This window comes from Neophocaena asiaeorientalis, unplaced genomic scaffold (assembly GCF_003031525.2).
Source record: "Neophocaena asiaeorientalis asiaeorientalis breed wild unplaced genomic scaffold, Neophocaena_asiaeorientalis_V1.1 scaffold1247, whole genome shotgun sequence".
Taxonomy (NCBI): domain Eukaryota; kingdom Metazoa; phylum Chordata; class Mammalia; order Artiodactyla; family Phocoenidae; genus Neophocaena; species Neophocaena asiaeorientalis.
The window spans coordinates 255,083-266,425 of NW_020174329.1; the positions used below are offsets into that span (position 1 = coordinate 255,083).

Sequence of the window (11,343 nt, forward strand, 5' to 3'; positions counted from 1 at the left end):
TTACTCTGGAACCCTGTGTCTTGAGGCCTTCCTGTCTTGATGAATCTCTGCCCGCGTGTCCACGAGGATGGGAGCCCTGCGAGGGCAGGCCATGTGGCTGCCTGGTCCGGGGCAGGGCCACCCAGCAGGTGCTCTGTGAACACGGGCCAGGTGGGCGGGTGGACTCGGACAGGTGGGGAGACCGGGCTGGGCGGACAAACAGGCAACCAGGCTGAACCCTGAAGCTGTTCGTGTGCCGTCTCCGTGTTTTGAGACCCCAGGGGGCAGAGCCCCCGTTCTGTGCATCCCCCTCGCTCGGGGCCTTGCCGCCTGCCGTGAGGCAGCCGGGCGAGCATGCACCCAGGCAGACAACCAGCAAACCTTTGCTCATTCATCCCCGGCACCTGTCAAAATATTAAGCTAACTGGGGCGTGATTGCTGCGAATCACTCCAGAAAATAGCTGGGAGCTCTCAAGATTTCAGAATAGATGTTTTTAGCACCGCACTTGTCTTTTGATGGTTTTATTAAATGATAAAGTACAATTAGCGTGTTTTGCCTTATTTGCTCCACGGTGTTCATTTGGGTCTGGAGGAGGGCCACTTGGGGTTTCCACGGAAACCAGCTTGTCAGGCTGGCTCTAGCTGAGTCAAACAGGAAATCTTTATTCCCCAAAGCAGGTTGTCAGATTCACTCTGTCAAAGTGCAGTGAAGATATTTTTCCGTGTTATTTGCCTGTGGTCCTGGTGGTGCCGTGGGGCCCGGGCGGAGCGGCGGACATCCTGGCACGAGGAGCAGGCCTGGGGCGCCAGGGGCCTCACCCTCTTTCTAATTGACCCGCCAGGCCTTGGCTTGGTCCTTGGGGCTACGTTTAAGGGGAGGAAACTGAAGGCCCAGGTTCGCCTTGGGAAGGCAGGTCAGAAGGAACTGGTAGGAAGTGAGTTACTGAGGGGGACTTCAGGGCAAACCCCCGCCCCCGGGCTGCTCCTTGCTTCTACACTTCCTCTCTCTGTCCTGCAGTTCTCCTGATAGCCACCACATTGGGAATCGTCCATGTTGAAGAGGCAACTTCTAAAAGGCCTCCTTGAAAACACTTCTCTGAAATTACTGGGACCTGGGAGGTCCGGGTCTGTACTCAGAATGGCGTCAAGTTGCTGTGTGAGCCTAGGCAATCCCCTTGACCTCTCTGGGCTTCAAGCTCCTCCTGTACAAGTGAGGGGTGTGGACCAAGTGATCTCCAGGCTCCTTTGGCCCATGGTTTTCAGCCTAGACAGGCCTCCCGCCCTGACGGCACCACTCTGCCCTGAGGCTGGGCTCAGAGCCCCAGAGAAGGTTCTGTTTCCTGTCCTTCAGCCCAGAGCAGAAGCCAGCAGCCCCCCGCCCTCTCTCAGCCCCCATTTGGAAGCTTCTGCATTGGAGCGCTGAGTCACCAGCAGCAAAAGTGGCTGGTGTGGCGCCTCCCACCTGGAAGGAGGTGGCCCTGGGGAAGGGAGGGGCCGTGGGGGCGGGAGCTGTGATGAGCCCACCCCATGGCTGTGCTCTGGGCTGCGGCCCCGCTGCCTGGGTGGGCTCTGCCTCCACCGCCCCTCCGCCTCGGGTCCATGAGCTGCTTCCTGTCCAGCCGGAGCTCTTCTTGGTGGCCAGTCTGCCCCTCCCCACAGCCCTTCCCTCCCTCTCGCTCCGGAGGCTCCCGGGAGGCCTGCCTGGAGTCGGTGCCCTCCAGATGCGGGCCTTCCGAGTTAGAAAGTGCTAGAAAGCCGACAGGCCCAGGCCCCCCAGGCTTAGACCGCGTGACCTGCAGTCTTTCCAGCAGCCTCAGGGTGGGGGCAGGCTGGAGGCCATGCCTCTCCCCGGTCTGTGCCCACACGTGCACCTCACGGCTGAAGAAGGCCTTGGTGGTGGGGGCCACAGGTGGCATCGGCCCTGCCTGCCCTGTGCCCGGCGCCCTGCCGGCTCCCAGCCATCACTCACGTGTTTGTCTTCTCTGAAGGTACCAAAAAGCTGACCAATAAGGCCACCCTGTGGTATGTGCCCCTGTCGCTGAAGAACGTGGACAAGGTCCTGGAGGTGCCTCCGGTGGTGGTAAGGAGTCCCCTCCCACTTCTCCCGGGTGGGTGGCAGGGGCCCGGGTCCTAGGAGAGCAGCATCGGGCAGGGCTGGGCTGTAGCAGGAGGCTCAATGGGAAGGGGCGTCCCTCCTGGGATCCTTCATGCTGGGAATGCCAGTGGGGGCTGGCCTGGGCCCCGCGGACACCCCACCCAGAGGATCCTGGCCGGAGGGAAGGCGGGTGATGGGGCTGTGCCAGGCGTCCAGTCCTGGGGGCACAGGCTGGGACGTCTCTGCTTCAGCCCCGCTCTCTCCCCCTGCTGTGTCTGCTTCCTGCCTTGGTTCCTCTCATTTTGGTTTTGCTGTGGACAGAGGCGTCTCTGGGGGAAGAGACTTGGCCATGTTCACTCCCGGGGGCCCCGCTGCAGGCAGGCTCGGGGGGCAGGCGTTTGGAGGGGGCACATGGGGCTGATAGAGGGACTTAGCTCCTTCCCTAACGGCACCCCACTCCTCCTCGTGTGGCTCCCCTGGCCCAGGATGTCCCGAGGACACGCCTGAGCGGCTCTCCCCGGAGGCCTGGTGCTCTGCTCTAACCCCTGTGAGGGAGGGCCGTTCCCAGAGGGCCGGGGCCTGGCTTAGCAGTGTCTGCCCTCAGGGAGCATTTTTCTGTGGTCTGTAGAAGAAACTTTTAAGAATAATAAAACTGGGAACCAGACAGTTAGGAGCTGTATAGAGCAGTAAAAGGTCCCCAGCCTTTTTGGCACCAGGGACTGTTTTGTGGTAGACAATTTTTCCATGGAAGGGGGGATGGATGGATAGCTCAGGCGGTAATGCGAGCGATGGGGAGGCGGCAGATGAAGCTTCGCTCTCTCACCCGCCGCTCGCCTCCTGCTGCGCGGGCTGGCTCTTAACAGGGGGTTGGGGACCCCTGGTATAGAGCACACGGAGGAACGGTCCCTGTCCCCTCCCCCCCACTGCAAGCCCTTCCCACCCCACCTCCCCCCCTGCGCACCTTCCTGTGGGCCTGGGTCACTTGGGGTGATGGGGGGCTTGCTTGTTGTGCTGCTGCGGATGTCAGCCCGGGGGCGTTCCCTGCCCTCTCCCTGTGCCAGCTCACATCTGACCTGGGACCCTGCCTGGGCCTCTATGGATGCAGTCCAGGCTCCGGCGGGGCGTTTTCCTGGGGGGTGACCAGCTGCTGGGCTCCAGCTGCCGTTTAGTCTAGACTTTAGAAAAGAATCTTGGTAGCAGGAGCTCTCTCCATGCAGAACAGGAAGTGTGCTTAGACCTTGGTCTGCATCAGGTTGGTGGTCCAGGGTTTGGTACCCTGAGGGCAGGGCGGTAGTGCCAGGAGCACCAGGCCAGCATCGGTGGCACCTGTCCCTCCACGTGTGAGGAGAGAGGGGCGCTCAGGACCAGGGTGTGAGCCGGATGGTTCCCACGCTTCCCACCTGTTTGAGTTTTCTGGGGCTGCTGTGACACAGTCTGGGGAGCTTCAACAACCGAGTTCATTCTCTCCCAGTTCTGAGGCCAGAAGTCCACAATCAAGGCATGGGCAGGGCTGGGCTCCCACTGGAGGCTCTGCGGGGGATCCTTCCTGCCTCTTCCAGCTCCTGGGGGCTGCAGGCATTCCTTGGCTTGTGGCTGCATCACTCTAACCTCTGCTTCTCTTGTCATCTGGCTGAGTTCCCGTGTGTGTGTGTCTGTCTGTCTGTCTGTGTGCGTGCGCACGTGTCTTAACTAATTACACGTGCACAGACCCTAGTTCTCAAAAAGGTCACATGCACAGGTCCCACGTGGACAGGAATTTTGACAGGACGCCGTTCAACCCAGAACATTGGCCTTCAGTCCAGCCCACCTCTGTCTTTCTCTCTCTCTCTCTCTCTCTCTCTCTCCAGCTCTCTCTCCATCTCTGTCTCTCTGTGTTCCCCCCACCCTGCCCCCATTCTTCCTGGAGCTGCTCTCCTCTCTGCTGCTGGCAAGATGGAAATTGCATCATTTTCAAGCAGCACTGAGGGGTTTTCAAACCCAAGAAGCAGGCGTGAGTCTGAGGCGCAGCGACGGTTCCCTTTAGAGATTACAAGCATGCTAACCCCTGCTTTCATCTTTCCCACTAAGCACTTGGTGTTAAATTAGCCACATCACATGTAAACACTCAGGCACATTATTTAACTGATCTAATTTTCAGATGCTACACGGTTTAGAAATCTCTAGCAGGCCTTATCTCTGGTTTCAGCACCACATGGTGGATCTTAAGGGGTTGCTGCTGAAGGGAGATTCCTGGGCCAAACACATTAGCTTTTGTTTCCTTCTGGCTTCTCAGGGGCCCGAGTGCTGAGAGCCAGTGGGTTTTCAGCCAGTGGGGGGAGTGAGGAGGGGCGGGTGGGCAGTGTCCCCTGCAGGGACGGGGCAGCTCTCTGTATCACCCCTCTCATCCCCTGCCCTCCGTCCCACCTTCTGGCGGAGACCCCGGTAGCTTTCCCATTCCCTTTGTTTAGCCGAGTTCGATAAGACGGAAATACCCACTCTGCCCGTGTTAGAGGCGAGTGTCGGAAGCATCCCATCGGGTGCAGAGCGCTCCAGACGGGAGAAGCCACACGGCTCCCAGCCGCAGCCATTGCTAATGTTTATTTGCACTTTCTTCCCCCCACACATGCTAGGCCCACGTATAAGCCTTCAGTTGATTTGAACTGTTTTCGTTTCATCATTTCATTTGAAATGTTTCATTCTGCTCTTTTCATTGGCACGGCCCAGCTGAGTCATGCGATATCGGGTCCTGGAAAGCTCGGGTCTGGCTCTCATGGGCATTTATGCTCAGGTGCTGGTAGCTCGACCATCCGACTTCCTTATGTCCTGCCAGCATCCCCCTGCCGACCCCTCACAGGTAGCAGTCACTTATTAAGAACACATACGTCTCTCTGTCTACGTGTATCTCTTACGTCTCACACATGCACATATACTACACACAGGTTGATCATACGTATATCTCACACGTACACATACATAGGTATCTCACACACAGAACACGCATCTCACACACACACACACACACACACACCCCCGCTGTCACACATACATGTGCGTGTGTGGACCGACCACATGTGTGTGTCTCCCTGGGGGAAACCCACCTCCCCCCCTGCAGTGTCACTCAGTGAGGACTTTGTCACTTTGCTCCACCTCTTCCCCCAGGGAACAGTGACCTCGGTGGCCCTGTGATGGAAAAAGAGACCCCTGCGGTGGCCGGGGACAGCTGTGGCCCCCGAGAGGCTGGGGGCCATCGGAGAGTGGACGCTGGTTTTTATTGGTGTCTAAACATGAGCTTGAGTTAAAAGGCTCGCACTGACTGTTGCCTTGGACGTTTGAGCTGAGCTGTCTCCTGCTTCAAAACAGCTGAGTTTGATGAGTCCGTGGGGGTGAGAGTTGAGTGCCAGCCCATCGTCAGGATGTTCCCGTGATGTTGTCCCCAGATTTAAAGCCAGCAGGAGGCGTTTGTTTGTGAACAGGCTGCGTTTTCTTGGTCCTCGTCGCCCGTGTCAGGACCGGGGCCCTCGTTGGTCACCATGTGACTGCAGAGGTCTGAGGAGTGTGCTGGGCACGAGGATTTATTAGACTGGGGAGGTTGGCTCGCTTTTCAAAAATCCCTTAAAAAGGCATTTCTTGAGGACACGTAAGACATCCTTGAGTTTTACTAGAAAGGCACAGCACAAACTCTACACTTAGAGGCATTGCTCTGTGTGGTGGGACGTGGGGGAACCATCTGTTTATGGAGGAAGAGGCTTTGTCCACGGCGACTTGAATACTCACCATGCTTTGTTTCTTTTGAACAAACCGCTCAGCTCCTTTCACAGCCTCCTTTAGAGACGGGGTCGCAAGCCCAAGATAATGGTAATTAAGCCACGGAATGGTGCTCGCTTCGGCAGCACATATACTAAAAAAAAAGCCACGGAATGTGTTCAGACCTGGGCAGTTTTGGAGCAGAGCCACGAGCAGGAAAAGCAAGATGTTTAAAAGTGGCTTTTGGAAGAAGGTCTGAAATTGCAGGGGGCAGAGAGGAGCACACGGGGCCCTGAGCCTGGCGGCTATTCCGCAGGCTCAGCGGGAGATGCAGGTAGAATGGATGGAAGGGCAGCAGTCAGAGCCCATCAGAAGGAGAGCCGGCCAGGCAGGGGTCAGCAGGGAGGGCGAGGCTGGTCAGGGGGCCTGTGGACCCCGGGCCCGTCTGATGGATCCCAGGGTAGGGGGTGTTCCCTACACTGGGCCCCAGGACGGTGGGCACCAGAGGGCCCGACATTCTCCATTGTGCCAACCTTGATTGTCACCTTTATTTTTAACTTCTTGGGTCAGAACCCCCGTGATCCATTAGGAAAGCGTCAGGGGGGCTGTTTTAGCTTTGGTGGGTGTCAGCTGGCCAGGAGTCAGCAGAGTGAGGCTGCCCAGTGTTAGGGGCACACGGGGACCTGTTCCCTCCTCTCCCTGTTTGTGGGAGAGGGGGTGCAGCCTTCCTGGGGCTCCCTGACTCTGTAGTTCTATGTCCAGGAAAGAATCCTAGGAAGGAATGGGGTAGGTATAACATGGTAAGTGGCTGAGATTGTCAGTATGATTTTTTTTTATATGCATTTATTTATGTATTTATTTTTGGCTGCGTTGGGTCTTCGTTGCTGCGCGCGGGCTTTCTCTAGTTGCAGCGAGCGGGGGCTACTCTTCATTGCGTTGCGCGGGCTTCTCATTGCGGTGGCTTCTCTTGTTGCGAAGCATGGGCTCTAGGCGCGTGGGCTTCAGTAGTTGCAGCACGCAGGCTCGGTAGTTGTGGCTCGTGGGCTCTAGAGCGCAGACTCAGTAGTTGTGGCGCACAGGCTTAGTTGCTCCGCAGCGTGTGGGATCTTCCCGGACCAGGGCTCAAACCCGTGTCCCCTGCATTAGCAGGCGGATTCTTAACGACTGCGCCACCAGGGAAGTCCCTGATATTGTTTTCTTTTTTGCGGTACGCGGGCCTCTCACTGCTGTGGCCTCCCCCGCTGCGGAGCACAGGCTCCGGATGCGCAGGCCCAGCGGCCATGGCTCACGGGCCCAGCCGCTCCGCGGCATGTGGGATCTTCCCGGACCAGGGCTCAAACCCGTGTCCCCTGCATTAGCAGGCGGATTCTTAACGACTGCGCCACCAGGGAAGCCCCCTGATATTGTTTTAATGGTCAAAAATTGGGAGCAAACTAAAGGCCCAGATATGATGGCTCCATCACATAAATTATGGTAGGAGGATACAGTGAGAGGAGGAAATACCATGCCTTTGACCTTCACATACAGCATGGCAGTACCTTTCATTTATGCACAGGCATGAAAACAATTCTAGGGAGGACGTAACGCAGACATTTGACCCAGGCACTCTTGCAGGGGGAGGAATACATGATGTGTTCCCCTTCTCTGTGTTTTCGTTATTTATATTAAACATATGCTGTCAGAGAAAGAACAGATAGTTCCAGTCACAGAAAGGCAGCGTGCACAGCAGCCGAGCCTGGGGCCCGGACCTGACCCTCTCCCGTGCCCCCCGCAGTACTCCCGGCAGGGGCAGGAGGAGGAGGGCCGCAAGCGCTACGAGGCCCAGAAGCTGGAGCGCATGGAGACCACGTGGCGGAACGGGGACATCGTCCAGCCCGTCCTGAACCCAGGTAGGAGCTGGGGTGTGGGCCGGGGCCGAGGCAGCGCAGCCACTTCACGAGCGTCCTCTTCCTGGGCCGGTGCGTCCCCTGGTGCTGTCTCCTGGGACAGGCCCTGGGGTCCCGGGAGCACTATCCCCTTGGCCCTGCACCTTGCAAGCCCCTTCCCAGTCGCACAGCCGACCATGGGGATGGGGGGACAACCCCGCAGGCCTCGGTGAGTCTGCTCCCATAGAGTGCTGACCCAGAGGCCCCCGTGGGGAGAGGCCCTGCTGCCCAGGCAGAGGGACGCACGCCTGGCCATGGAGAATCTGTCCCCCAAGTTCGCCTGAGAGTGTGTTCTGGACGGGATTTCCAGCTCATGAAAAAGACAGAAGGGCAGCAGCGTTTCCCACATTGTTGTTCCCCGGCCCGCCGCCCAGACGTGGCCTCAAGTTAGATAGACTCTGAGCGCCCGGGGCTGCTGCCTTCCAGTCTTCATCCTTGTGCCTGTAAGTCCGGGCTGTTGGCTTTAACAGGACGCACCTCCACAGTCCAAACAGGTGAGGGAGGGTTCCCGAGTCCCTGCCAGAAGACCGTGCAGGGCTGCGCCTGGGGGCCTTGGGGCCTGGTGGCGCACATCACCCTCCTCTGCGCACACAGTGACCACATCTTACCGTGTGGAAAGCGGGCTGCACGCCCTCAGCCTCCCCATGTTGGCCGGGCTCCTGTGATGAGTGTCCACGTTCCATGTTGGATCCCGGAGCGACTCCTCAGGGGCCCTGCACGCGGGTGCTGTGGCTCCTGATCTGGTCCTGGACTGCCGTCTGAGCACTGGCCCCAGGGCGTCCCTCTGCTGCTCCACGTACCCTGGGCTCTGCCCGCTTGCCGCTGAGGAGGAGCGTGGTGAGCTCTAGCGCGGGGGCTGGAGAAGCTCCGCCTGCCCGCCCGCCTGCCTTCCTGGCTGTAGCCCACCTTTGGCATCAGGGTGGGTGTAGGGGGTCGGGACTGGTGAACACCTCGCAGGCGTGCAGACTAGGACAGGACTTTCTGGGTTTCGGATTCTGTCGTTTATCGGGGGTGCGCTTGACGCCTCTGGCAGTGTCTGTGCGGCTTGTGTAGGGCTCCCCTCATGCTCATCCTTCCTGAGTTCCACCCGCACCTGCCCACAGTGAAGGCCAGGGCACTGGAGGTTGGTGTCCTTACTGTTCTGCTTTTTTATTTATTTATTTTTGGTTGCATTGGGTCTTCGCTGATGCACGCGGGCTTTCTCTAGTTGCGGCCAGCGGGGGCTTACTCTTTGTCGTCGTGCGCGGGCTTCTCACTGCGGTGGCTTGTCTTGTTGCGGAGCACGGGCTCTAGGCGTGTGGGCTTCAGTAGTTGTGGCACGCGGGCTCAGTAGTTGTGGCTCGTGGGCTCTAGAGCGCAGGCTCAGTAGTTGTGGCGCAGGGGCTTAGTGGCTCCGCGGCGTGTGGGACCTTCCCGGACCAGGGCTCGAACCCGTGTCCCCTGCATTGGCAGGTAGATTCTTAACCACTGTGCCGCCAGGGAAGGCCACTGTTCTGCATTTTCAACAAACACCAAAAAAAAAAAAAAACCTATCGGTATAATAAAATGTTGCTGTTTTGATGAAACCTGATAAAGTTGTATCTTTTAACAATAGAATGTAAATAGACGGTAACCCACAGGCCTGCGGGCTCTTGTGTTGACTCAAGTGTATCCAGGCCCTGGGACACATGCCACCATCAGGCAGCAACCTCAGGCCCCGCCTCTGCTTTCAGGAGGCAGGTCAGACAAAGGCACGGAGGACTGCAGAGGGACGCAGAGGGGCCGAGAGGTCTCGGGAAAGGCACAGACTCGGTGCCGGGCGCGTTCCTGGGAGAGAGGCTGGAGCGGGCCAAAGGCAGCACTCCTCACTCTGGAAGACAGGTCCACGCCCAGTCCCTGGGCCCTGTGACTGTGACCTTATTCGCAGAAGGGGCCTTTGCAGGTGGAATCAAGTTAAGGACCTCAAGATGAGGTCGTCCTGTGTTACCCACAAACGTGGGGAGGGTCCCAAATCCAACGAGGGCCCCAAATTCTGTAAGAGACAGAAGGGTAGAGACAGTGTCAGCCCAAAAGCAGCAAAGAGGGGAGCTCGGAAGAGGCGCTGGCTGGCATCTGGGGGCTGGACCCACCTGTCCTTGGGTGGTTACTGGCCAGTGCTGGATGGAGGCTGGGGCCGGCTCAGGCTTGAGCTTTGAGAGGCATGAGGTTCATCCTGGTTTACTCCTTTGACTGACTGTCTGGGGAACTAAGATTACTCAGGGTTTTCAGTCAGTTTAAGTTCCTTCACTCCTGAGATAATTTTCTGTTTGCCATCCTCTGATTATAAATCTGATCCATAATATTTTTCAGGATCTGTTATTCTCTAATGATATTAATGGAAAGTGGCATTCTAAATCTCAAGATTTCTTGATAGATTTTTACAAGCTTTTATTTTTTCCTTTTCTGGCCCTAATAAAAACGCATCTTTGGGCTTCCCTGGTGGCACAGTGGTTGAGAGTCCGCCTGCCGATGCAGGGGACACGGGTTCGTGCCCCGGTCCGGGAAGATCCCACATGCCGCGGAGTGGCTGGGCCTGTGAGCCATGGCCGCTGAGCCTGCGCGTCCGGAGCCTGTGCTCCGCAACGGGAGAGGCCCGCGTACCGCAAAACAAACAAACAAACAAACAAACAAAAAAACCGCATCTTTCTCAGCAATAGGGACTGGCTTTTAACCACTTCTTAAGGAAGTCACATATCCATTCTCTGGTCTTTTTGAATACTGCGGTGTGCTGTTGTCACTGGGGTCTTCTAACACTCTCCCCCTTCCTGGGAGGACCCCCGCCCCGCCCTGATGAGGCAGGCTTGGCCCGAGAGTTGCCACCCGCCCCGCGCCGGCAAGGCCCTCTGGACCTGCCGCTCCCTGTTACTTTTGAAACCAGAATCACATTTCAGCCTCTGTGGCTGTTGCCTAGCAATCCCCACAAGGGGCCAACCTCCTCTTTCAGGTGTCTTTTCAGAGAGTCTGGGAGTTCTTTACAGGCCCAATTTTTCTTATTGTTTTCTCCATCTGATTAGACAAAATACAATTACCTTGAATTCTTCAACCCATGGCCATTAGTTGTCCAGCTTTAACTGTGTAGGGACTGTTTGGCCACGTGACCCACCTTCTTTCTGGGAGCTGTTGGGTTTATGACAAAATCAGCCCTGGAACTTCCCTGGTAGTCCAGTGGTAAAGAATCCGCCTTCCAATGCAGGGCACGCAGGTTTGATCCCTGGTCAGGGAACTAAGATTCAACATGCCACGGGGCAACTAAGGCCGCGCGCCACAACTACTGAGCTCGCGCGCCTCAGCTAGGGCCCGCGTCCCGTAAACTACAGAGCCCACGCGCTCTTGGACCCGCGTGCCGTTGACTAGAGAAGAGAAAACCCGCACGCCACAACTAGAGAAAAGCCCGCGCACCACAACGAAGAGCCCGCATGCCTCAACAAAGGTCCTGTGTGCTGCAACTAAAACCCGACGCAGCCAAAAGTTAATAAAATAAATAAGTAAATAAAAAATAAATCTTAAAAAACCAGCCCTGCCTCTTCCCCGGCCTTTGTGTTTGAAGCAGTGTTCACCTCTAAGTCCGGTCCCCACTACCGGGACAGCCGGGGGTCTTGGTGA

At 57.3% G+C, this 11,343-nt stretch overlaps 1 protein-coding gene across 1 annotated transcript in view; it reads left to right on the forward strand.

Annotated features, from left to right (window-relative positions):
* ACOT7 (acyl-CoA thioesterase 7) overlaps positions 1 to 11,343 on the forward strand; it is a 66,107-nt gene that overhangs the window by 8,835 nt on the left and 45,929 nt on the right. The window contains exons 3-4 of the mRNA XM_024756118.1: positions 1,968 to 2,059; positions 7,572 to 7,686. Coding sequence (XP_024611886.1) covers positions 1,968 to 2,059; positions 7,572 to 7,686 — 207 coding nt within the window. The remainder of the gene's footprint in view (positions 1 to 1,967; positions 2,060 to 7,571; positions 7,687 to 11,343) is intronic.